Consider the following 27,335-nt stretch of genomic DNA (forward strand, 5'->3'; position numbering starts at 1 on the left):
AGACTGATTTTATTTTATTATATTGTATTTTTAATTAGTTAATTAAATAAAGTACTACTCTTCAACACCAGATGGATATAGTGGAGTCTCGCTGGTAGAATCAGTTGATGTAATATTTGTAGAAGTTTCATGCTCAGTTTCTGGTATGGTATCCAAGTCATTTTGAAAAGTATTATAACGAGTATAACCTGGATAGTTCATATATATTTCTTGAATCTGTGTCTCGTCCTGAGTTTGGTCTTGAGCAGCTAACATGTTCAGATATTTCTCTATCATATCAGGATCAATGTGCTCTAGAAAATAACAAATGTATCTTGTATAAAATTACATAATTTAGTCTTATCAAAACCTTGTTCGTCAGATACAATGTTTTGATGTTCTACTGATGCATTTGGTTTCAAAGATGAGTCAACTGTTCCATGTGGTATAGAGTCAGCATAGCCCATACTAATACTGTAGCGAACACCATCCACTGTTGGTAAAGATGAATTGACGCTGAATGAGGTATCCTTTCCTAATTATAAACAGATGCTATTAGTAGATTGAACATATTGCTTGAGTTAAATTGACGAAGATAAATTTCTTTAATAAAGATTATTAATTTCTTCTGTGTTAAATTAAAACTTACCCACTTTAGGCAAACCTTCAAATTGAGAATATACAGCCTCGTGTATGGATTTCAAGTTTTGTCTCTGCTTATCAGCCATATTCTTTCTGATCGTCTGCTTTTCAACTTCTGGCAAAACAAAATGATGGACCAAATCCGAAATCAGTTCTTCCTTTGCAGAAAAAAAATACAACAGTTTATAAAAAGTTAGGACTAAATCTAAATACACTGGTTTGCATGAAAATCGGCACTGACCGGCACCAGCGAAATAAGAAGGCCATCCAGGTGTGACGTAACCAGGTGTTTCTCGTGACGTCGTCAACTGGAGGCGTAACTCTATTTAGCAGCGTTGATAATTACCCGATAAAAATTCTATTAAAAATGTTATTTCACTGGTGCCGCACTCACACCATTCTTGCGGATTCTTATGTAAAATTATCTCCTGAATCCAAATATAACTCCGTTTTTCTCCATCAGCCCCCATTTTTTGGGAAGACTCCCTACCTATTTTTACTGCTTTTCAATAATTTGGTGCCAGATCTAGCATTTTTTTGTTAGCATTATAATAAAACACGCTTTTAGATGTATCAAAATTTAATGAGAGTATATAACTTTATTTCTACATATTATATGTTTCGGCTTGTTAGGCCTTTTACAAGAGTTTTTTTTATATTTTTAATTGTTCAATAGTATAAAAAAAACTCTTGAATCTAAAAGCGTGTTTTATTAAAATACTACTATTTCAACGATGTTTCACAAAGAACCCACCACAGACTCAATACTTTTTATTTTTTGCTGTTAGTGTAGTGATACACTATCAACACTTATTTTAACACTGAAAAAATTCCGTTCGTTTTAAAAGAATCTATTTTTGTATAGGCTTTTCGTATTTCAATTGATTTTAAAAATTCGAGAATATCGTAAACAACTGATACCTATATACAAATACACACGATTAAATAACGAGTATACGAAAAAATTATTATATAATTATTCTGAAAGTGTTAGAAAATCTAATTTGTGAAAATTCTAAAAATACAAATAAAAAAGTAAATATTTTGATATCTTCAGAAGGTTTAACTTGTATTAATTTATTATTCAAACTAATAAAAATTTTTAGATGAGTTCAACTATGGTAGCGAGCATAGTTTTGCCTACCGGTTTTGCTAGTGGGGTCATAATTGGAGCTATTTCGGCTATAACGAAATTTGTTGAAGGTACATATTTATAATTTTAGAAGATGTTCATAAAATATTTAATCGCTAATTGATTAAAAAAAGTATACCATTAATATTACAAATTATATTTTATCCTCTCATAGTATTTGTCTATTTAATTTTTTGAATATGTTACGAGCACATGTTTTGTCGAACTGCTTGAATCCATTTGTGATCAAATCGATGTGAGAAACTATGAAGCTATAAAATATGTTGTTTCGGGATAGTTGAATATCCGGGAAAGTTGAGTTATTGAATGTTATTGCACCCAACAACGCCCTAATTACGCTCTCCTTTACGGTACGTTTATGTTGGAGCTGCGATAAACGACAAAAGCAGTGAATTAGCGCTGCTCTTATCGTTGCTCAACTGCCAACCGTGTCTCGACGCGTTGCTCCAATATAAACACCTACATATAAATTAATATAATAATATTCTTTGCTTCGCTACTATCGCTGCTCTTATCATTTATCGCCGCTCCAACATAAACGCACCCTTACGCGTTAACGTTTTTTCGGTAATTTTATGAAACATTTGAAGGGTCCAGTGGAAAAACTTAAGCGCCAATTTCTTAATTTTAGGATTTTACAATATTATAGTAGGTCTAACTGATTCCTACAAAATATATAAACTCTGCAGGGCAATAAGTTATTAAATCCTATGATATACATATATGCCTAGTAAAAATCTAGATTATACGGAAAGAACCTAATAACCAGCAGCCGTGCAGTGTTCTCCTGTAAAATTAGTAAAATGGCGCTTATCATGTTTTCCCGTGGACCTGATGTAACGCTACCCGAAACAGCGTTACATCACACAAACCTCGGACCTGAGTGTTTTATAGTTTCAATAACTGCACTAGTAAGAAATCATATATTTAAATATTATGACAACTGGACTGCGTCAAATACTTTATACCCGGCACTTCTAATTTCTGCCTGAGCGCTGCGGTCGGAATTTTTAAAATTAATTGAAATGCACCAAGCCTTATCAGTTATCATAGTTAACAAAGTATACTGTAGTAGATATAGTGTGATAAGTGCTTGTGTATTAGGTGCCAAAACAAACTATTTTAAATGATATAGATAACAAAAGAAAATATACCTGCGCGCCCACTCCTTTCATGGCATATATCTTATCAATCATGTTAACTTCCTTTTCTACCTTCTCCGCTAGATTTAAGACATAATCTTTCGCTTCTTCGGTAGAAGCAAATTCGATTCCTTCTGTGATGATATCTTGCAAGTATAAATCCACCGATTCCTGGGTGACTTTCACTAATTGTCTGGAAATGAAAGGATTAAAATTTACTTCCAACAGTTGCGCATAAACTTGATACCTGAATATCTCATCGTGTTCCTTTCTTCTCCTAATTTCCTTCTGTCTTCTACCAGCTTCCGCTGCCTCCCGTATATTGCGCTCCCTCTCGTTGATCCAGCACATCGCGTGTGCCTTTCTTTCCTCCAACAGCCTCCTCAATTCCTTGTTGAGGAAATCCAGAAGTGAGCCTACGACCTGTCCTTGAAGTTTTCCTAAGGTCCCTTGCAAGCGAGACACCTAGGAAATGCATGTTAATCCAAAAGTAACAGAGAATGAGGTCTGTAGAAGTTACCATCACACTTTGAATTGTTTCTTCTCTTTGTTGAGCCCGAACTTTTACTTTATCTTTCGATCGTAGCTCTTTGTCTTTCTTCAAAAGGCCTATGGAGTTCTTCAGTTCGAGAATGAGTTCCTTGCAAGTATCCCTACCTTCGTATACCTATTTTAAAGAATGATTATTAAAATGATTTGATAGGGTCGAAGTATTGGGGATTTGATAGTACGAAGTCGTGAGTAAGATGTCCAATAATACCTTGATTGAAAGAATTAGGGAGATACGCAACTTAATGGGCGAATTCGTGACAGGGCTGACTTGATTTCCTTTTACGTCCCAAGTGCTGTAGGCTGGAGACGCCAATCCTTCTGCGGCCAACGCTTAAAAATTCACTCTTCTCTAATTTGGCTAGCCAAGGCATATCTAAGGTGTGTAAGACGGTGTGGAACTGAGAGCGACAGTGTTGCTATATTAAAATATGTAAGATCTGTAATACGTTTTGACGAAAATATTATCTTTGGATGAAAAATTCTCTTTTATGTATTGAAAATTTATTCGTGTTAAACATAGAATAAACAACAAAAATAAACATTCTTTTATTCAGATACTGAATATGTCGTATGATCGAAAAAAGTCGTTTAGGTCGCTTGGAAATAACTATCGACATTTAACATAATATTTTACTTATGAAATAACAGCAATCTTCATTTCCAAGCCGACACTGTCGCCGTTCTTTGTTTAATCATATAATATTATATTGAATTGTTTAATAATAGAAAATCTGTATTATTAACGTACTGTATCAAAAATCCGTAAATCTACCGATTTATCAATAGTTTTGGCAACATTGTCTCCGGCAACCACGCACACACTCTGTCGATTGAAAGCAGAACTACGGTACAGTTTTCTTTATCCGCTGCGCTGTAAACGACTATCAGCGCGTAGCGGCGCAGAGCTTAACTAAATCTCGAACAGGCTGACGGTAACGCCAGCTACATCTCGGACAGGTTTTGGGTCACAAAATCGCCCATAAGGTTGCGCATCTTCTTCTTTCTTCAATCAACGGTAATACCTAAGATCTTTTACAAGTAGCACTAGTGCTTGTAGAAAAAAATATATATCAAAGATTCTTTGTATCTGTGCTGTAATATTTTGATGACTTATAATAAGGGATTTTATTATACAGGATGGCGCACCTCATTCGCCTCGGTTGATTATACGAAAGCGGAAAGATGTAGAAACAAAATTTTGACAAACTTTTGTTTATATAGCATGCATATTTAAATATCTTTAAATATATCAAAAACCAAAGTATTTAAACATATTAATAGATAAGACTAACTAGTCTTAATCATCTGCTGATGATGCTAACATGGTTAGCGAAACGCGCGTCCAGTGTAAAAGTAAAAGTGTTTTGGTGTATTGTGGTGCTTTAGTGTTTTATTTTGCTGTGTAACACCAAAAGTTCTAACCCCCAACTGTAATATACAGGGGTATCAAATATTGCTGGTCTTATTTAAATATTTATTTTACATAAAAACTTCGTTATTTCAAATACAGCACTATATGTTTTTTTAAACAAGTCGAAGCAGATTTAAATGCTCTTTCAAACTATATTAGGGTTTCCTATACCTATATGGCTCAAATTTTGAATAAAAAACGATTTTTAAATAAAATGGAAATCAAGATGGCTGGTGTCGCCATGGCAATTTGCTAGTGACATTTAGCTATTTTCAAAATCGACATTAGTTTATGGACTTTATTTAAATTTATAACAGTTTACTTTTATTTAATTTACTTACAATAATTTAATAACTAAATACGTATTTATTATTTTATCAAGAAAAATAAAGAAGTAGTTCTTTGATTTATATTACGATGACTTGCAGATATATTGGATTTTCTATAAAATAGCCAATTAAGACAAATTCATTTTCTTCACTTCCAACGTCAGGTTTCTGCCTAATAGGTTTTACAACCACTATATCCTACCACACTATCAACGCTGCGAAATAGGAAAAGTAGTATTTCAAAGGAACGCTTGTCAAGAAAGTTTCTATTTGGATACCTTTGAGCATAAACCATTCAGGCCACAAACAATTGTCCTCACAAAATAAAATCACTAGTACATATCCATTCCTTCCGCCAGCAGATACTGCTTCTTTTTTCTTGGCAAAATAAATACTTATTAACCTTACTATAGGTAAATTAAATAAAAATGACCTATTCAAAAAAATACATAGTGTTGTATTTGAAATAACGAAGATTTTATGTAAAATAAATATTTAAAATATACCAGCAATTTTTGAAACCTTTGTATACATTTAAGGAAACAATCAAATTTTTTAGTAGCACAAGAATTAATTTTGAAAAGTAATGTACAAGGTGTTAGGTTGACAAACTTTTTTATTATAGCATGCATATTTCAATATCTGCGAATATCTCAAAAACCAAAGCTTTTAAACATATTAAACCCTTATAATAAATACCTTATTTTATGTCCAAGGATTAAAAAATGAAATAAAATACCGGGTGTTCCATAAGAAAAAATATTACTTTGGTATGGATCTTAGTTCTGACACACCCTGTAATTATTTGAAAATAATTTTAAATTATATACATTGCCTTCCCACATATACCGATAAAATATTTTATTTCTACATCTTTCCGTTTTCGTATAATCAACCGAGGCGAATGAGGTGCGCCACTCTGTAGACTTAGGATAGCTTTTTGTTATAAGTCGGAGAACCCATGACACAAACTTTTTAATATTAAATAGTATACCTACCATCATTTGTATGGCTCTGCCTTTGATGAGACTCTGCAAAAACACTATGGCTTGGTACTGGTCTTCTTGAACCACATCGACTCCCTCCACCTCGGGAGTGGGTACTTCCTGCACCGGCTTCTGGTTCCTTATCCTCAAATAACAAGGCTCCCTTTGTGTTTCTTTACGCAAATCTGAAATCATTGTTTTAATTAACATAGTATAGGAATTGTAGAATTAAAAATTTTACTTTGTAGTTCTTCGTGAAGTTGCTTAAGCACAGGGGCAGTCCATTTCGTTTCCCTAATACAGAGCTGAGGTACTTTGGATTGAGGTGTGGATCTTTCTAGGCCTTTTAGATCTGTGGCTTGATGTAACCATCTGGGTAAGGTGCTGAAATGTTCCACTCCTAATTTATAAAAAATAAATATTTAAGTATACAGGGTTGTTCACCACATACGACACGGAGTATTGTAGCTATACAGAGCGCCCTAAAAAAATAAAAAATATCAAAGTTGTATTTTTTTAAATGGAACACCCTGTATATTATTACATTTTTAGTTTCACGGGTTAAAATAAAGGTAAATTTGATTAAGGTTTACCGCTTTTTAGTCTTACCGTTTTTGAAATATTTACGTTTTTGTCAAAATACATTAACAATTTTAATGCTTTATTTCTCTAGGCGTATTTAAGTTTTTATAGCCAAATATTGTACTGCAGTTTTTCTACTTACTAAATTTTGTATTGCAATAATAAAAATTGTACCCAAACCAAACCTTATACAGGTGTCTAAAAAATAATTTTAAATAATTACTAGCTTTAAGCGGCAATAACTTCTTTAATTTAACATCCTGTATATTTTATGAGAATCAGATGCACAATTTAATTGTCTATCAAATTGTATTATACCATTTTTTACCTATCTCTTCAATTTTTCGTAGAAAATGCGTTTTCTTATAATTTTACCTTATTTATCAATATACCCATCGAATATTGACATTTTAGATTATTTTTTAAAGATTTAACACATTTTCAAAGAGTGCAAATACTAATATTGTCGACATAGTTCGTTTATTTCAATAAAAAAAATCTGTTTAAATATTTGCTAAATAAGACCAATTAACATGATTCCAGTATTCAAACTACATTAATTGACAGTTTGCGTTGATTAATATTATCTGCTCCAAATACAAAAAACTGAATTTTGTGTGTCTATTAGACAGTGTGGTAAAAATTAACACCTTAAAAATTTTATTTCAATTTTTGACGAATGGTTATTTATAACAACAACGACATTCATTTTCATAACTTATTATTATATTGATTTCTGATCCAAATTCACATTTATTTAGAATAATTTATTAACTAACACAATTAAGTATGTAATTAATTAATATTTGGGCGGAAATCATGGTGGTATTTTTAATTAATGGTATACTCTTTTACAACAAATGGGCTAGTAATGTTATAGTTTTTAGCACCTGTACAGGGTGGGTCAAATTCGACGCTTTTAAATGGAAACACCCTTTTCTATAGGAGATAGACGAAAACTAATATCAGTGTCTGGAGCTCAATTTTTGTCAAAAACATGATAGTGAGTTACGGGGTGTTTTTCAAAAATATGCACTTTTAACAAATCGCCGTAACTTTTTTGTTATGGAAAATTTTGTATTTTTATGAAAACATTTCCAAAGCACTTTTTTACGTAGAATTTAATGGTTTAAGTATAACTTTTTTAAAATTAATAATTTAAATTATCAACAGAAAATTTGATTTTTTATATGGGACACCCTGTGTATTTTTAATTTATTGAAAATAATTTAAAATTACCTTTCCAAAAATATAACACACTTGATATTTTGGTCGATTCCTCTTCGAAATATAGAGTATATAATAATTCGCCCGCTTTAAATGAGTAGGCTATGAACGGCACCGGCTGTAATGCAAAAAAATCTAGCTGGGAGCATCAATTAAAACGAAAATAATATTTGCTATGAGAGATGCAGAATTTTTTAAAGAGACTATTTAAAATATATTTAATCAACATCAACATAAGACAGAACTATTTAAAATATATTTAATCAACATCAACACATTTAAACTATATCTAATAACAAGAAAAATAAATAGCAAACCAAGACATGAGATTTTGCTATAGGTGTTCGATATATCGACCGTCTTCTGTTATGGACAGACGGGGCAGTTTTTCAACATTTCTTGCGGAATTCATTAACTCAGTGGGGGTGAAAGATACCCTCTCATAACTGCTAAGTATTTCTAATTCTTGTCTAAATTATACCGAAAAATAAGGAACATTTATTCTTCCGCAAATATATCGATAGGATTAGATCCATGGGCACTAAGCCAGGCGGCCTCGACGGTCAACGGCTGGAATCTTGGTTGGCTATTCAATTATTCTTGAAATTGGATGCAAAGATTTGCTGATAACTTCAGCGATCAGAGGCGGTGCGTCGTCTTGCTGGAAAAATATATTTTCGAGTTCCATTAAGGGCATATCATCAATAAAGGGTCCAAAGCCTACTAGTTATAAGTGGCGAACTTTTAAAAATTCTGTATTTCGAAGGGGATTATAACAAAATATCAAGTGTGCTATATTTTTGGAAAGGTAATTTTAAATTCTTTTCAGTTAATTAAAAATATAGAGGGTGTCCCAAATAAAAAATCAATTTTTCTGTTGATAACCCTTAAATTATTAATTTTAAAAAAATTATACTTAAACCATTAAATTCTAGGTAAAAAGGTGCTTTGGAAATGTTTTTATAGAAATACAACATTTTCGATAGCAAAAAAGTTACAGCGATTTGTTAAAAATGCACATTTTTGAAAAACACCCCGTAACTCCGAAACGGTAACAGATATTGATGTGCGGTTTTCACCATCATGTTTTTGATGAAAATTGAGCTCCAGACACAGATATTAGTTTTCGTCTATCTCCTATAGAAAAGGGTGTTTCCATTTAAAAGCGTCGAATTTGACCCACCCTGTACATTTTGTACATTTGTTGCTTTAAGGAACTCTAAAATGTCAATATTCTATCGGTATATGAGTCTAAATTATAAGAAAATTCATTTTCTACGAGAACTTGAAGAGATAGGTAAAAAATGGTTTAAACCAATATGATAGACAATTAAATTGTGCATCTGATTCTCCTAAAATATACAGGGTGTTCTATTTAAATTAAACAAGTTATTGCCGTTTAAAGCTAGAAATTATTTAAAATAATTTTTAGACACTCTGTATGAGGTAGTATTATTTTTATTATTGCTACACAATAAGTGACCAAACAAATAAACTTCAGTAAATATTTAGTATTAAAAACTTTGATACCCTTGGAGAAATAAAGCCTTAAAATTTTTACTGCAATTTCACAAAATTGAAAATATTTCATAAACGGTAAGGTTTCAGTGTGATAAACCTTAATCAAATTTACCTTTATTTTAATCATAGAAACAAAAAATGTAATAATATACAAGATGTCCCATTTAAAAAAATACAACTTTGATATTTTTTATCTATTTGGGACAATCTGTATCTTGTAAAAATATTTTTAAATTGTAGCTCTAAAAGCCCTTCAACAAACCCAAAACTTACCATTTGTAAAAATCTAATCGTTTATCTATAATATTCCGTGTCGTATGTGGTGAACAACCCTGTATAAGTGTTTCCAAAAAGGCACTACCCAATTATCAGGAGGTAATTTCTCATCAAAAATATGAAAAAAAGTTCTAAGGAAAAATATACAAGATGTTAAAACTTAAAAAAATATTTTTTCTGTAATTATCTGTAAATAACTTGTAGCCGAGTTTCTTAAAAAAAAATAATCTTATTTCTTGTAATATAATGGCCTACTTTCAGCCTAATTAAATTAATATTATTAACTTCAGTGGCATCCACCATCGAAAAAATTGAGAAATGTACGCAACTAATTTTTCTTGCAATTTTTGTATACAGGGTGAGCCTTAAATAAGTGCAAATATTTTCAGGACTGGTAGATCCCGATAAAAGAAACATATTTTCTCTTTACCGTTCTTCAAATAAGTTCAAAATGACCGAGATTATTTTACTTCGAAAATGAAAAAAATAGATTTTTCGTTTATATCTTCAGAACCGATGGATCTTTTCTGGCGTTTGTTTTTTGTCAATTTAATCTGCTACCTATGTTGTCATATTATGAAGATATGATTTTTAACCAAAAATTTAAAAAATTCCAAGTTTTTAATTGCTTTTTTCGCGAAAAAACTTGTTGAAAAAATTGTTGAAAACTTGTGTTTCTGAGATCGAAATATCTCTATCCTATCTACTATCCCTAAAATATTTGCACTTATTTAAGACTCACCCTGTATATGATACGATTGAAAAAAAACGTTGTTAGGCTTAGAACTAAAGATCGCTGTCGATTTATTTGTAAAATTATATGGGGTTATCAATCGTCATTTCAAAGCCAACTGGACGCCGTATTTTTTCGATCATACGGCGTTTTTAATGAACATAATATACAGGGTGAGTCTTAAATAAGTGTATATATTTTTAGGGATAGTAGGTATATTTCGATCCCAGAAACACGTCTATGAGGTTTTTGTCGCGAAAATTGGAATTTTTTTTAATTTTTAGTTAAACACATAATATCTTCATAATATGGCAACATTGGCAGTAGATTAAATTTACAAGAAAAAAAAAACAGAAAAGATGCAGTGGTTCCCAAAATTTAAGCGAAAAATATTTTTTTTTTAAATTTTCAAAGTAAAATATTTCGATTATTTTGGACTTATTTGAAAAATGGTAAAGAGAAAATATGTATCTTTTATCGTGATCTACCAGCCCTGAAAATATTTGCACTTATTTAAGACTCACTCTGTATAATTAATATGGTTAACGTTTTTAGTAAATAAGATATATTGTAATCGCAAAACATTTTCCGATGCACGTCATCAATCATATCGACATTGATATAGTCGACAACCTGACTAAATGAAATTTTGGCAAAAATTTTTAAATTTGTTGTATGATTTAAGATACCGAGCAGCTCTTCCTTTTACTTTATAGAGCAAATGATTGTAACAAATATTTTATTTAGATTAAAGCTGCAAAAATTAGTTTAAATCGCTATTTAGTTTATTATTGCTATGTTGGTCACATTGCGACGTTTTCAGCAAGGTTTCGTTTATTATTTGACAATTATATATATATGTCGGTCATTATTTTGTATAATATCGTGTTGTTGTTGAATCTTTGTTAGTAATTCTCGTTTTTTGCCTATTTTCATAGTCTTTTTTTAAAAATTGTACTAAATTTTTGAGTTTTTGTATTGCATCTCTTGAAATTGTGTGTTGAAAATATGCCGAAGCATTTAAACAGTCGAAGCAAAGAGCTTGTAGCTTCCCTGATAAACTATTTTAAACGAGAACGTGACAATAAAGGTCCTTTATTACCCTTGACTGCAGTCAGAGAAGTAAGTTTGATTGATAAGCACATTACACCACTTTCAAAGTTATTTCTACGTTAGTTTTTATTAAATCCTCTGATTAATAGTTTGTGCATTAATAGCACCCCCTTACTTGTTACCACTTATGGTGTTTTAAGGTGTACATGAATAAATAAATAACCCATAAGAACGCTTAGAATAATCTTCATAATGGACTAGTTTTTGCCGATATGTAATAAGTAAAATAAGCTATAAACCAAATAAATCAATTAATTACTAAAATATTAGTTATTAAATTAGAAATAAAACGTAAAAATCTTTAAAAAATGATATAATAAATATATTGTTTGTTACTTTTAAATTAAGATTCATCTCATAAATCCATCACAATCTGGCAGCGCTGTCACCATCGCTTGTCACTCAAAGTTGATCACGTGCATCGGAAATTGTTTTGCGATTACCATATGTAATAGTTTGTTTAGCGAAAAATGCGAATTTTTCATACCAATAAATTGTTCCTTGTATTTCTTTAGTTTTTCGTCGATGACGAAATGCCAACGTTTCGGGTGCTCGCCGTGTCGTATCATCGGGCCGTACAGTTCTGATTTTTTGGAAGCGTGCTCCTCGATAATGTCGCAAGACTTGTACCTTCGGCTTACTCCTTTTTCTTCTAGTTCTAATTTGCGCAATTCTGCAATTGAAATTTTTGCAATGAAAAAATGTCCAAAAAGTAGCAAATAAATGTGGTATATTGTATATTTAATAAGCCCAATGAGACGTAAGATCAGAGTAACACCTAAGATCTTTTAAAAATATAGTACTTCCGAAGTCAATTGGAAATACTGAGACTCTTAATTCCTTTGTCCCGATGATTCCGACAAAGACAGTGCCGAAATTAGTCCCAATCTAAAATCCAATCTGAAAAGAGTCCCAATCTATTCCAAATAACTTCAGATAAACTATACCATGTGTACTCGGAGATATAAAGCTACACGCACACTGGTGCGATCACGCTCGCGATCGCGATCACGATCAGGACAGCGATAACATGAGCGATCATTCTAGCACACACCAACGCGTTCGCGTTCACTGCCGTACCTATATGTCTCATACAATTTTGTCTCAAATTTTCTATTTTTAATTCTATTATTTTTGTAACTTGGATCGGAAAAATCATATAGAATTTTGTGTAGTTTTACAGCCTTAATTAGCTGCTATGTTAACTCCATTTCTAAATTGCAACAAGAAGAAATACACAAAATCAGTTGGGTCGCAATCACGCGATTAAACTCGACAAGTTGAATCTGATCGCCACCGCAGACCGCAGAATAGAACGCCGCCAGGCCGCTTCGTCTCCAAAACTCGATCGCGCCAATGTGAAACGGCTCATATGGATTCTTCAGCAACTTTTGGCCGCGGCCGCGTGGAGGTCGTAATCGCAGCCGTGATCGCACCAGTGTGCGTATAGCTTAATACTTAGATACATATCAACGATTCTTTATACTAGTGCTATAATATTTCGAAGATTTATAGTAAGTACACAAAACTGTAGCTTGGGGGATTGTAATTGAAGATGCGTATTTTTTTGGTGTATTTTGGTGCAGTCAAGCATGAGGGTTTCCACTAAGAAAACCTGCATTGGAGCGTTTTATGAGTTGAATTGTTGAAATTTCCATACTTGGATTGCTAAAGATTTTATTATTGTTAGAAATGAATACGGCCTCTTTAAATTTGCGTTTTTTCTAATGGGGTTCTTCTTGGACAACCCGGGCTTCCGACCCGACCATTTTATGTTGTGGTGCTTTAACCACACATGATCTACAATGCCCGACTTAATTTTTTCACCTCTTTGCGTATGTTTTTATGTTCGTCAAGTCGTACATGTAGAGGATGTTTTGTCTCTCCAATATACGACTCACCGCACCGCAAGGCTCCCAGTAGATGCACTCTTTCTCTTGGTTTGATGATTCCGATTTTCCTGATTCTATTTCCTATTCTCCTGATCTTCTGCGATGTTCACGTATGGAATAGTCAAGGGCGAGAGAGAGAGAGAAAGAGAGAGAGTAAGTCAGACTTACAATTGGATACAATCTTGTCGAGGGATTTTGCAGAGTAACCATTCTAAAGCAAATCGGTTTTAATATTACTTAGTTCAGAATTTAGAGGTTCTGGGTCGCTATACATATTATAATGAATGCTCTATGACATCATATTTTAACTATACCCCTTTTGGTCGCTTCAGAATAGTTCGACTGAGATTGAGAGTTTAAATATTGTCCCGTATGTGTGGGGTTTTCCATATACAGCAGTGCTACTGGATCCATCACTTCTATTGACAAGAACATCCAGAAACGGCAGACAGAAGTTTTTCTGTTTCTCGATCTGTTTGAGTTCCTTCGTGAATTGATATGATTGAGACAGGAATCCAACTGTCTATTAGTTCCATTTCAGATTATAAAGGTATCGTCAACATATCGAAGCCATATTTTGGGTATGATGACTGCGGTACTAATGGCACTGGTCTCGAACCATTCCATATATGTCTATTCGCTATTACTGGAGAACGAGGAACCCAAGGTAAACCATCATTTTGAGCATAAAACTTATCTTTAACATAAGAGTATGTAGACAGCATCGCAAGAGCTCCATCACTCTACTAAGAGGTAGTGAACTCCCTTGAGGAAAAACGTTACGTCATCCCTCATTCTAGCCCCGACGATGTCTAATGATTTCTCTAAACGTTGGTGTACCAATTTTCTACGTCAAATATGACAAATTTGTCTCAAGTACCTAATTCTACGTTTTTAAGTATATCTACAAAGTATTTAAAGTATTTAAATGTCCTAATATATCATCAGGGATAACATTCTTAAGATAAGCTGCAAACTGAACTGACAGAAGTATTCGTCAAGGTAGATAAAAATAATGGTTCGGAAAATGAGTTTATTAAGATGATTTGTTGATGATGATAGTTATTAACAAGTTAAAGCCTGATCAGATTTTTTAATCACTTTAAAATTATGGTTAAAAAATATGAACATGTGGATATGTTTCAGTTATATTTTAGAAGGTAGGTACGATCTAGGAAGCCCTAGTGTGAAGACGCTGTATATAAAAGACTGCATGGCTTTGTTCAGGTGAATACAGGTCTAATCTTTGATTTATAATCATCGGCGACGTTGCAAAAAGGAGAAATTATTTCTTATTCTCTAATTTAACGGATTTTACCTACCTCTAGCGGCTTTATGTCTAATTTTTCTAAGTTTTTCTTCTTTTTCCTTTTGTTTGCGCTCGATAATTTTCATCAACTTCTCATCGTTTCTGGAGTGCGATTTTTCATGAATTTCGGCAAGCATTTCCTCCAACAGGTGCAACCGAAGTTCTTGAATTTCTTTGATTTCCTATAAGCATTTCTTAGTAAAATAGTAATAACAATTTCTGCAAGTTTCAACAAATATTGCAGCACTTTAAAAATACAAGTCTTTTTAATTTAGCAATGCATAAAACCACTAAAAGTAGTGATGTTTCTTAAAAATCGCAAAAATAAAAATCTTCCTTAAAAAGTTGCACTATAACACCCGAAAGTTTTTTACATTATGCCGCTCAACTAGCTGTTAACTTTTTTCAACAGAATTTGATGGAAATCATGTATCATGCCGAGTCAAATATCAAATTACATTAGAAACAAAATTGTTCCTAAAATAGACTGACTACTTTGCGACAAGAAATAAAGACCACCAATTTTATTAATTTACAAATCGTTATTGATTTTATTATTTTCTATATCCCAGACTTTATGTGTCGTCTTTTGTTGAAGTAACGGATATTATATTTTCCTTTATATTTTCTAATTTTTAAAGGTGTTCTCAGACGTCTATTAAATTCAATGATGTGTGTAGGTTCTTTTTCCATAGAAATGAAGATTTATGGAGCTTAACTAACTAGAGGCAGGTGTATGATATCAAACTGAGGAAATGGAGATGGATTGGTCACACATTAAGAGTCCTTTTCACTAATCCGAAAAAGTACCAAAATAAGCGTTCAGTATTTAACGTTTTATGTAAAACTGGCTAGGTACAGTACGTCTGTCCGTTCTGTAGCTACGAGGTATCCGTGAGGGGGGAAACAATATTCTCCCGATGTTTTTCGTAAAAAATAGACGACGCGTCCCATCAATAAAAATTCAACAAATTTGCAAGTAGCCAATAAAATGAGTGGGCGGAGCGATTTGCGGTGACGCACTCGTCAAATCGACGTATAAAATATATTGCTGTTTATTTAAATGTTTTTTGTCCGCATTCCTTTAATAGACACAGATCCAGCAGATGTACAGTATTTGGTATTTTTATACAAATGAAGAAGGAAATTAAAGATAAAGGATTATACTATATCCGTATTGCAGCGCATTTTTAGACAACTTCTTTATTTTTAAGATTTTGATCGTCAAACATCAACAAAATATTCCTTATGTTTGGACTAAATTTTCTCGAAGATAAAGACATAATTTAAATTTTTGCTACAATACGAAAATAGATTGAAGTTTTGTGATTACGGTGATATATAATTTATATGGTTTTGTAACAAATTGCTCGCTATTTTATGGTGAAGCTCTGCAAACCATAATCAAACCGCGTGTGTTTGGAAGTTTGGGTGTGGCTTAACACGAGCGGATCGGGCTAAAAATAACAACAGGATCGGGCTTAAATCAAGGAAAAAAATATATGTTGAATCATCTAGAAATAACTTACTAGTGAAAAGTTAGTTCATTATTTCTCATCTTTTTTGTAACTCGGACGTGTCGGCCTACAGGGAAATTAATGTGCCAATTTCCTCGCCAAAATCGGTGCAGGTTCGCCATTCGTGGGCCCAGAACCGACACTTAGCGTTCCAAAAAATCTCGCAAGAGACAGGCTCTGTGAATGGGTTAGGGGTGCGACGTTTCGGGACTGGAATGACAGTCCCGGAATGAAACATGGCAAGAAAGTCCTAGCAGGGCCATCCAAACGTAGAACAGGAGAACTCTTAAAGGCTGGTAGGAATGAAGCGCTTACGCTCACTGCAGTATTATACACGGGCCACTGCCGGATGAGATCACACCTACAGAGAATGGGACTGGTGGAAGACGCCGAATACCGACTGTATGGAAGATGACAAAACAATGAAGGCACGTTATGTGTACCTGTTTGAGGTGTTGTGAAAATCATAGCAAACCCATGCTAGACCTGTCAGACCTAGGAGACATATCACCCTCAGACATAACGACCTATGTTAAAAAGTTGGGTCTTGAGGGTGAATTTAATGTTCTTTTTCTATTAAAGAACTTGTAGAAACTGAGCCACAATAAGCCCTCGCGGCCGCAGTGGAGTGTCCCGCCTGGGATCCACTCTTAGTCATTACAATACAATACAAACAAGTAACTGTTTTTGAAACAACAAGATTCACATTATATAATCTCTAAGTCTTGACTCAAGACTTAGACGCCTTTCTTAGTCTTTTTATTCAATAAATATTACCTTTTCTCTGAAAGCCCACTCGTCCCTTTCCAGTGCCTCTATGTAGTCTCTAAATTTTTGCAAAGAATTTTCGTCGTTTATGCCTGGTTGGACCGTCTTCTCCCATGCTCTTTTCATTCTTGCTCTCTCTATTAACCAAATTTCGTGCATACCACTGGGCAGTCCGCTTCCTAAAATTGTAGTTTTTCTATTGTATACAGGGTGCTTCAAAAATATGTGTCATCTCTCGTGGGGATATTTCTGAAGTAAAAATAAGATTTATTTTTACATGAACAACATAGGTTCGATTTTGCTTTGTTCCGTAGCTACAGGGGTTAAAGTCTATAGTAAAACATAAAATTTGCAGGGTACAAGTTACTACAAGTGCGATATATTTTAATGCGAAAAAAGTGTCGACATATTGGAATATTTTTTAAAAAAAACATGTGCGCCACTGGCTTTTTTTTTGTTAGCAAATTTGTGTAGAACATAGAAAAGTCGTCTCTTGATATTTTGTCGATTTCGGTTTCCTCGATGAGATAAACACAATTTTATTAATTTGTCTTAATCTAAGTCTAAAAAGCAACCTTTCAATTTTTTTAACGTAACTGGCCAAAGTATGTAATAAGTACTCATTGATTTCTCATCAAAAATGAAAAAATTGGCACCGGGATGCACGTATAGCCGCCCATACTAAAATATGTTAATAAAAAGTTGGTAGGCAGTTCTTTTAGTTTCAAAGTAAAGGAATTTTTCCACTTTTTTTTATCTCAAAAACTGCTACTTTGACTGATTTTGATGTTATTACAAATTTTGTTGCAAATATTATTCCTAATATTAAATTGAAAACCGCGTTTCGCTAGGTACTGTAACTTTGGAGTTACGATTTTTTAAAAATTTTAACCCCCTCCCATACCGCCTTACCAATCCCCCACCCCCACCAAAAACTAATGGCCAAAAGGGTATCACAGTATTTTTGTGCCAAATTTGGTTAAAATCGGTTTAACGGTTTTTGAGTTATCGTGTTACAGACGGACAGACAGACAGACACCATGAAAATATTTTGTATTTAGGTCATTTATGACCAAATAACTCATTTTGAGTGAAATTAAAAAAACCTTTTCTTTGTCGATCTTAATAGCCTACCATACCTGTTGGTATGGTCGGATCCCTTAAAAAAGTGCCTATAAACATACAACTTATATACCATTTTTTTTTTATTTGCTGTAGGTAGCATTGAACAGCAGTATTATAAATTTTAATAAAATTTAATAGTAAATTAGATTAAATAAATAATTTATTATTTAATTTTATTGATTGTGATTAATAAAACTGCCTTTATCTCATCAAGGAGATAGAAATCGACACAATATCAAGGGACCACTTTTAATAGGCAATAAACGGTCTACACAATTTTCTGCTATCAAGAGAGACTTCAGCGGCGCTCAAGTTTTTTTTTTTGTTTTTTAGAAAAAAATATTCCAGTGATAACCTATATGTACGTCGGCACATTTTTTAGTAACTTTTTTCCTCAAAATTTCATTCGAATCGCTAAAAGCACTTGGAAGACAATTATAATAAATCGAAAAATAATTAAGTCTCTACTCCCCTGTAGCCAAGAAACAAAGCAGAATCGGGCTAAAAAATAAATCTTATTTTTACGTGAGGAATCTCCCCACGAAAGATATGCCCTGTATATGCACGTTAAATAATATGGTATATTATTTCTCCAAATCATATCAAGATCGTTAAGTAACTGACCCCATTTTAAGAAATCCAATTTCAAAATTTCCGGATCGCCCTCTCCTATAACTTTATAGGGCGGTTCCCACGGCTGAGTTTGAGCTTCTGATTCCCTATACATCGTTTGGACTTCCATGTCCTTCGTGATTATCACTTCACCTACAAAGAGAAGCAATGAGAGTATTCATAAAATAGTTACAGCTCAGCTGAGGTACTGCTACTAATAAAAAAAATAAGGAAGGCGAGATGGGATATGGCTGGCTTAAGTTCTGGTTCAAAATATATAACGTAGGGCAGATTTAATAATTTGATGGTGTTTTATTTTACGTCACTAATAAATGTTATTAGTTATTAAAATTTTTATTAATTTAATAACAAAAATATCAGATACGCTACTGAAACACCTACGGTTTGTTTTTCGATCCTTGGCAATTATGAAATCTTTATCTACGCCATGTTGGTTTTGATTTTAGAAATGCATAATAATACCTACAGTGGCAGAGCGGGGTTCAATACTTTTGAGGTGCAAATCCTTAAAAAAAGAAATTGTCAGGTATAAGTTTGCGATTGCTGAAAATTCGACTTTTTAAGTGGAGAAAGATACGTCAAAATATTTTTCAATGCCGTTTGATCAATTATAAACTTATGTAATAATAAATTACAATAATTATTAGGTAACCCTAAAGATGAAACACCTCCACTGGATAGGTCGGGTATTTATGAAATTTTATGTAAAGATTGCAATCAGAAATATATTGGGCAAACTAGAAGATCAATATTAGCTAGATTTAAAGGACATATAGCTCAGATAAGATATGGTAGACCGGATAAATCTTGCGTTGCTGGACATATTGTTGATAAGGAACATTGTATAGATATTAATAATTTAAAATTAGTTAAACAAATCTCAGGCAATTAGATGCATATAAGAGCGCCAAAATTAATAAATGTAAAAAAGATAGTATGAACAGAGACAATGGCCCAATTTCTTCCAGTTCTCTGTTCACACTGCTATAGTTTCGGTAATTAATTGTTACGCTCGGTTGGTTTTGACTCGCTTGGCTAGTTTTTGCCACACCTAATCGGTGCCAACTGAGCGAGTACATAAAAACATAATTTCTTCATAATATGGCAACATAAGTATTAGATTAAATTTACAAGAAAGAAAATCCAGAAAAGATCCAGTGGTTCTCAAAATTTTAGCAAAAAATCATTTTTTTTTGGAAATTTTCAAAGTAAAATAACTCGTTATTTTGGATTTATTTGAAAAACGATAGAGAGAAAATATGTTTCTTTTATCGAGATCTACCCCTTAAAATTCTTGCACTTGTTTCTGGGACACCCTGTATAATTATTAGTTAATTCTAAGTGAATATCAGAATTGATTGGTTTACTACACATAACACGCTGGATTTTTGACCGAGATCTACCACACGCTACACAACTCACTATTTTACAGTCTTTTTTTGTAATCCGTAATAGTGTCACTTTTAATTTAATTTCTGATATAATTTCTTTCTATATTTATTATCTCTAAACAATATCAATTGTAGAATAACTAATAAATAACATAAAATAACCTCAAAAAAGCCACATTAAAAGAACATAAAATTTCAAATCAAATTCAAAATGTCAAACAAAACTGTTAAAAATGTTGTTCATAATGTCGATTCCGTTGATATTACACGAATTCATGGATATACATCCCTTAATCTTTTTATTCAAATACCGTACTAATTAGTGATATTAAAGTACTGTCACAAATTACTTTGTGGTACTGTATTATCAAGAAAAAACGCCGTCAAGGACGGCTGGTGAATGACAATCGATGATAATTTTGGCAAGGTCGATCTCTAGACGTCGCTTACTAAAATTTGACATAAAACTTGTCAAAAAACAACACTAATTATAGAAAGATTAAAAAAGGAAGGAACGTTTCCGGACACACAAATCTATTTCCGAAAAATATATTTTTTCTTGAATTTTAACTACGACATCATTTAAATTTATATAGAATAAAAATTATTTTTAAATTATCATCAATTCCCCAGCCGTCTTTGACGCCGTTTTTTTTCGAACGAATGGTATTAACATTATTTTACCTTCCAAATTTTTCTCCGATCGTCTGGCACTCTCAAACCGCCTTATAACTGGCTCTATGGTAAAATGAGGCATAGTGTCACTTACATCCTTAAAGTTCTCGGGGGGCAAGTTGATTATAGGGCAGAAAAACTTTGCCCTGTCCACCCCGCGAACATCCACGCTTTTCCTGACTGCCGCATCGGATTTTCGGGATGCTTCCTCCCTTTCCCTGTAGGATTGGACTTGTTTCTGACGACGCTGCACCAACTGAACCCTGGGATGGTTGGGCAAGTCCGAAAACATGTTGGGAAAAATTGGACATATTTGCTGTAATAAAAAATAAACTAAATAATATTAAATAAAAATAATAAACTGAAATAATTTCAAGTCCGGCTCCGTTTTTTTTTAAATATTTAATCTATTCATCGTTAATCTACGTCCACATAGCTCGCAAGCAGGCCGAACGAACACGTAAAACACGAGAAACATGGCAAATAGTCGGAGCGAGATGTTCACGACGCTCGCGGTACTCCACGTGCTTGCGATCTCATAAAATGCCTGTTTCGACTGTTCGGCTCTGTCGCAGTACATCAAAGAGACGCTTCGGAGTCTTGCGAGCATACTTTACAGTGGTTCGAAGCGCTCGAGCTGTTTGCGTTGTTTTTTAAGTTTTGAGTTTGGTTTCATTCATAGGATTCGGTATTTACTGCAGTATGATGATACTACCATGATTTTTCTTATTTTATTTTGTTCAGAATTACAAATATTTGTGTGTTGTTCTTGGATTAATAATATTAAATATACCATCCACCTCGGCGATACCTAGGAATAGACTGAACAACTCTCAATCTGAACCTGTTCCAACCTCGAGTAATGATGAAGGGCTTGAGGCTCTTTCCATTCCCGAGGCCACAAATACAAGTAAGAAGACGCGTTTTAGATGGTCTGAAGAGATGAATACTCACCTTTACCGCTCTTACTTGCACATCACAAAAATGGAAACAAACTCTGAACCATACGGGAAAAGGTTGCATGAGGAAATAATACGCAGCTTTCCAGAGCTTGCCGTAAAGACGATGCAAAATATCCTGGATCAAAGAAAGCAGCTTTTTAAAAAAAATCGACTACATCCAGACACAACTAAAAAGATCCGTCAAGAAGTTGCTGAAGAACTAGGATTGAACACCACTCAGGCTTCTGAACCTATAATAGATACAAGGGATCAAGAACACGAAGATAGACAAAACGCAGAAGACCAAGTAACAGAAATTGAGCGGGAACCAATTATTGTAGAGACTGAGGAAACCAGAACATTCCAGATACTTCAAAAAAATATCCTTCTATATAGTGGTATGAATCCAAGAATGAGACCTACTATACCCAGACTAAAAACTTCAAATCAAACAAAGAACATAATAAGTACCGTAAACAACGTGTTAGCGCATATCATTAATGACTGTAATGATATCATTACTCTGCACGACTACATCTATTCGGCAGCGGTCACAATAACAGAAATGCATAACCAAACCACCACAACAGCTCACAGTACCAGATCCAAATCAAGGCAACCGGCATGGCAAACTAGATTGGAGAAAAAAATTGAGTGGATAAGAAAAGATATAGGCATTCTTACACAATATACAACGTCGACCAAGCATACATCAAGAGTAACGAGGAAGGTGAACATCATAATAGATAAATATAAAAATGACTATAACAAGACAGCAGCGGAAATATTAGACTACATCAAGCAGAGACTACAAATATATGCCAACAGAATGCGCAGATATAAAGAAGCATACCAAAGAAGAATTGATAATAAACTTTTCCAAAACAATCAAAAAGCATTTTATAGAAAGATCCAAAATCCATACGATCAAGCGCATAACAATAATACACCCACAGCAAAGGAAACTCGTGATTTTTGGTGTAAGATATGGGAAGAACCTGTCAGACATAAAGAAAATACAGAATGGATAAGACGTGAAACAGAGCGAATGAGCAACGTTCAAAAGATGCCTGCACAAAATATTAGCAAAGAAGATGTAAGACGATGCTTAACAGGAACACACAACTGGAAAATGGCGGGACCAGACAAGCTCCAAAACTACTGGTATAAAAAACTAACATGCATTCATGAGAAGATAGCAGCAATACTTAACGACTTTCTTAAACAGCCGAACACCATACCAAAATTCCTCACAGAAGGCAACACCTATCTCTTACCTAAAACCACGACATCTTCTAGCGATCCATCGAAATATAGGCCTATAACCTGTTTGCCTACACTCTATAAGTTACTAACAGGTATTTTATGTAATAAAATATATGAACATATTGATACCAATAATCTGATGACTCAAGAACAGAAAGGATGTAGGAGGAAGGCTCAGGGATGTAAAGACCAACTAATAATCGACGCAGTAATCATGGAACATGCGAAAAAGAATAAAAGAGACCTGCATACAGCATTCATAGACTACCAAAAAGCGTTCGACAGCGTGCCCCACTCCTGGCTGATAGAGAGTCTTAGGCTGTACAAAATCGATACACAAATTGTTACACTACTGGAAAGCCTTATGAATTCATGGAAAACGAACCTGATATTGAATAACCAGACCACAGACATTTCGATTCATATTAAACGGGGAATATTCCAGGGTGATGCACTAAGTTCCCTCTGGTTCTGCATTGCATTAAATCCATTAAGCAGCATGTTAACCCACACGGACAGTGGATTTAAGATATCTGAAGAAAATGTGAGTCACCTTATGTATATGGATGATATCAAACTGATATCCAACACACAAAATGGTCTAAATAAACTTATAAGAACAACTGAAGAATTTTCCAATGATATAAGAATGAACTTTGGCCTAGAAAAATGTAAAACAAACCATATGAAAAGAGGAAAATGGTGTCAGTCAGATGACTTCATCCTTCTAGAAGAATCAGGAGGAGGAACTGTGAGATCTATGGATAAACATGAAACATACAAATATCTAGGGTTTATACAGTCACAGGGAATTAATGGCAGTGAAATGAAAAATCAAATAAAGAACACATTCAAGACCCGATTAAATGCTGTCATGAAGACCCAGCTCTGCGGAAGCAATAAAGTCCAAGCTACAAATACATTTGTAATGCCAACGATAACATATAGCTTTGGAATCATTAAATGGACCCCTACAGAACTGGACGAACTAAACAGGTCTGTTAGAACCACGTATACACAATATCGATCCCATCATCCAAAAGCATGTAAAGAACGTTTCCATCTTCCAAGAGATATAGGGGGGCGACGCGTCATGGATCTGCGACTACAACATAAAAAACAAATTAAAAACCTACGAACGTATTTCCACACGATGGCATCAACATCAAGCCTCTATGATACCATAAGCAAAACAGATAAAAAATTGACGCCTCTGAATCTTAGTAATAAAGAAATGAATATAGATGCTGGTTACACAATAGCTCTGCAAAAAAGCAAGTGGCAAGGAAAAGAGCTACATGGCCGATACCTCAACACACTTGATCTGGACAGCATTCATAAGCCAGCTTCAGTAGCATGGCTGACACACGGAACGATTTTCCCACCAGACAGAGGGATTTATGTGCGCAATTCAAGACCAAGTAATAGCCACAAGATCATACCTAAAATATATAATAAAGGACCCCACAATTAAAACAACTGTATGCCGAATGTGCGGAGAAGGAAACGAGAATATAGAACACATTATTAGTAGTTGTACAACACTAGCTTCAAGAGAGTATACCGACAGACATAACAACGTAGCAAAAATAATACATACAGAACTTAGTTTGAAATATAAATGCATTAACGAGCGCATTCCATATTATAATTATGTCCCAATGAACGTCCTAGAGAATGATGCTTGTAAATTATATTGGGATAGAGAAATATTAACAGATCGGACTGTGCAACATAACAGACCAGACATATGTCTGCTGGACAAACTCAAAAAAGAAATCTATCTTATTGATATCGCTGTCCCTGCCCCTACAAATGTCAACCGAAAACATCAAGAAAAGATCGACAAATATACCTTACTAGCACAGGATATGAAAGAAGTCTGGGGAGTGGATAAGGTGTCAGTGGTGCCTATAGTGATTGGATCAACTGGAGAAATCCCCAAGCAGCTCCTTCACAATCTGAAAAAACTGGAATTTAACCAAAATCTTTACATACAACTTCAGAAGTCAGTTATTCTCGCAACATGCAACATAATGAGAAAAGTATTAAACTTGAGAAGATAGCTAAAAACCGATTTACTTACCGTGTAACGTGACAAAAAAAAATAAAAATAAATATACCTTTAATAAAATATAACCCTATGTTTATATTGCCTACTTATCTTAATCTGATCTTTGAGAACTTTATTTATATTTTGGCATTCGCCTGGTATTATTTTTGAAATGCTTTGCTTGGAAACTTTGAATAAATAACCCAAACTGGTATGTGGCTCTCTAGCTACAAGGAATCTTAATGTTATGGCTAATATTTATTTAACTCTTTCTTTAATCGCAATACACTTCCTAAAAGTTGTATTTTTTCTTTCTATACGGGGCCCCAAGTCTTTCAAAATCAGTAGTGGACATGCGATAAAAAGCATTCTGTCTGTTTCTAAATCGCGTAGATGTGTATTTTCACTGTGCTTGGATCTACTTTTGAAATTATTAAACACCAACACCGCCTTTTTTCTCCTTGACTTCTTCTTTTTACAATAATGATCGCACTAGTAGCCGCTATTAAAAATACTTCAGTATCATCCATGTCCGAACAGCACGAACGCAAGCACTACATTACAATGTGGACGCCGTTATTTGCGAGGCGAAAGATCTTGAGAAACACGACAAACAGGAACCGCAAGCAACGCAAGCATAACCAGAAGCAAGAGCGCGAGCAGGATTACGAGCAATGTGGACGCACGTTTACAATATTGATAAGCTTTCAAACTTAAAAATGACGTGGCGTAAAAAATTAAATGCAATAAGATAATAAACAATAATATAATATAAACAATCAAATAATTTCCTAGGAAGATGGTTTGTAAATGGTAGAGCAGTATAATGGCCGGCGAGGTTCCTGGACCTGTCGCCAAGGGGCGGGGGGACATTACTTGGCGTCATTTGTAAAAGTGAAATCAGTACATCTCAATATTTACAATAAAGAGTACAAAATGCATTCGGAAATATAAGAAGAAAGTTCAAAGAGCTATAAATAAAATTGAAAGAAAAATAAATTTGTGCACTAAGGAGGGTAATAACCCTTTCGAACATGTAGAGCATTAGAAGGTAGTTTGTTGAACTTGGTTTATTTATAGTAACTACGATTAGTATTATGCATATTATTAGATCGTACATTGAGATTTAAAATTCACAATAAAAAAGTTAAAAATAATATCTTTAAATTGCTGACCTAAATATTACTTATTTCAATCTATCAATTGGCTCAATTTTCCTTATTCAATGTTAATTAGCGCTGATCAATATTTTTGCGATAAATATAATCAGCTCAAATAATTTAAAAAACCAGAGTCGGACTTGAAATTATTTTAAATAATAATTAAATTGTTTTGTTGTTGTTAAGGTACCCAAAACAAAAAAAAAAGTATATAGTGTGGCATATTATTGCACTCAGGTGATCGAGTTCTTTCAAAACCTGAAATAAAAAAATGCAGATCCGTGTTTAAAAAAATTAAGTTGGCCTCTGTATCTCACAAATTATCAGCCAATTTGAAAATATAAAAATACCTCAGAAAAAAATCAGATAGCCCTAATGAAGTGGCTATGAGAATATGCAATTAGTTTTTTGATCTTCTAAAAAGTAACAACAGGGAAAAATAAAATTTAATTTCAAAAGAATCCTTGTTGGAGCACCCTGTATTGTTTCATTCTTCTAAATATTTTCGATTCAGAAAATATTTCTAGTAAGTGCAAGAGTTGCAAGAGTCTTACAGCAAGACCAAGACCAAGATTACTTACTAGGCTTCAAGACCAAGACAAAGAAAACCATGGTCTTGGTCTTGCATTTGATCATCACTAGATACAATATTTAAATTTGTAGAATTGTCTTACAAATTTGACTGAGGACATTTTCGCGACGATAGCAGCTTTGTAGTGATCAACTGGTCCAGAAACAGTAAATATTGGATCTAAAAATAAAGGTTATTAGTATCTAAGTACGAACATATCAATATAAAATCGTACCGTACATATAATCGTGTGGTCTGTATGGAAAACACCTCTTATGGGTGTTGCGGGTCATGTTCAACATCTTTGCAAGATTTTTTACTTCTTATTTTGCTGGATTAACAAATAGTTTCTTTGTTTTCACTTTGACATAAGGCCCATTTAACCTTT

The 27,335-nt window shown here is 33.6% G+C and overlaps 1 protein-coding gene across 1 annotated transcript; it reads right to left on the reverse strand.

The window, feature by feature from the left end:
* Positions 1-7: 7 nt before the first annotated feature.
* On the reverse strand, positions 8-27,333 carry LOC115877886 (cilia- and flagella-associated protein 91-like). The gene is made up of 15 exons (XM_030894237.1): positions 27,183-27,333; positions 27,051-27,127; positions 20,966-21,272; positions 18,882-19,022; positions 17,142-17,311; positions 14,861-15,029; positions 12,134-12,319; positions 6,436-6,594; positions 6,207-6,379; positions 3,437-3,583; positions 3,164-3,381; positions 2,929-3,109; positions 629-779; positions 350-514; positions 8-293 (listed from the first exon to the last, which is right to left on the reverse strand). The coding sequence occupies exons 1-15, from the start codon at positions 27,247-27,249 to the stop codon at positions 55-57; spliced, it is 2,550 nt and encodes an 849-aa protein (XP_030750097.1). The 5' UTR covers positions 27,250-27,333; the 3' UTR covers positions 8-54.
* Between the last annotated feature and the right edge of the window lie 2 nt (positions 27,334-27,335).

The sequence above is a fragment of the Sitophilus oryzae genome, unplaced genomic scaffold, assembly GCF_002938485.1.
Source record: "Sitophilus oryzae breed Bouriz unplaced genomic scaffold, Soryzae_2.0 scaffold_1499_pilon_pilon, whole genome shotgun sequence".
Lineage (NCBI taxonomy): Eukaryota > Metazoa > Arthropoda > Insecta > Coleoptera > Curculionidae > Sitophilus > Sitophilus oryzae.

Coding starts and splice junctions, on each gene's coding strand:
- LOC115877886 (XM_030894237.1), bottom strand. CDS start 27,249: ATGTTGAACATGACCCGCAACACCCATAAGAGGTGTTTTCCATACAGA. Junction 780..2,928: donor TGAAAGGAGTGGGCGCGCAG/GTATATTTTCTT, acceptor TTTTCTGCAAAG/GAAGAACTGATTTCGGATTT. Junction 515..628: donor TGAAGGTTTGCCTAAAGTGG/GTAAGTTTTAAT, acceptor GTTTATAATTAG/GAAAGGATACCTCATTCAGC.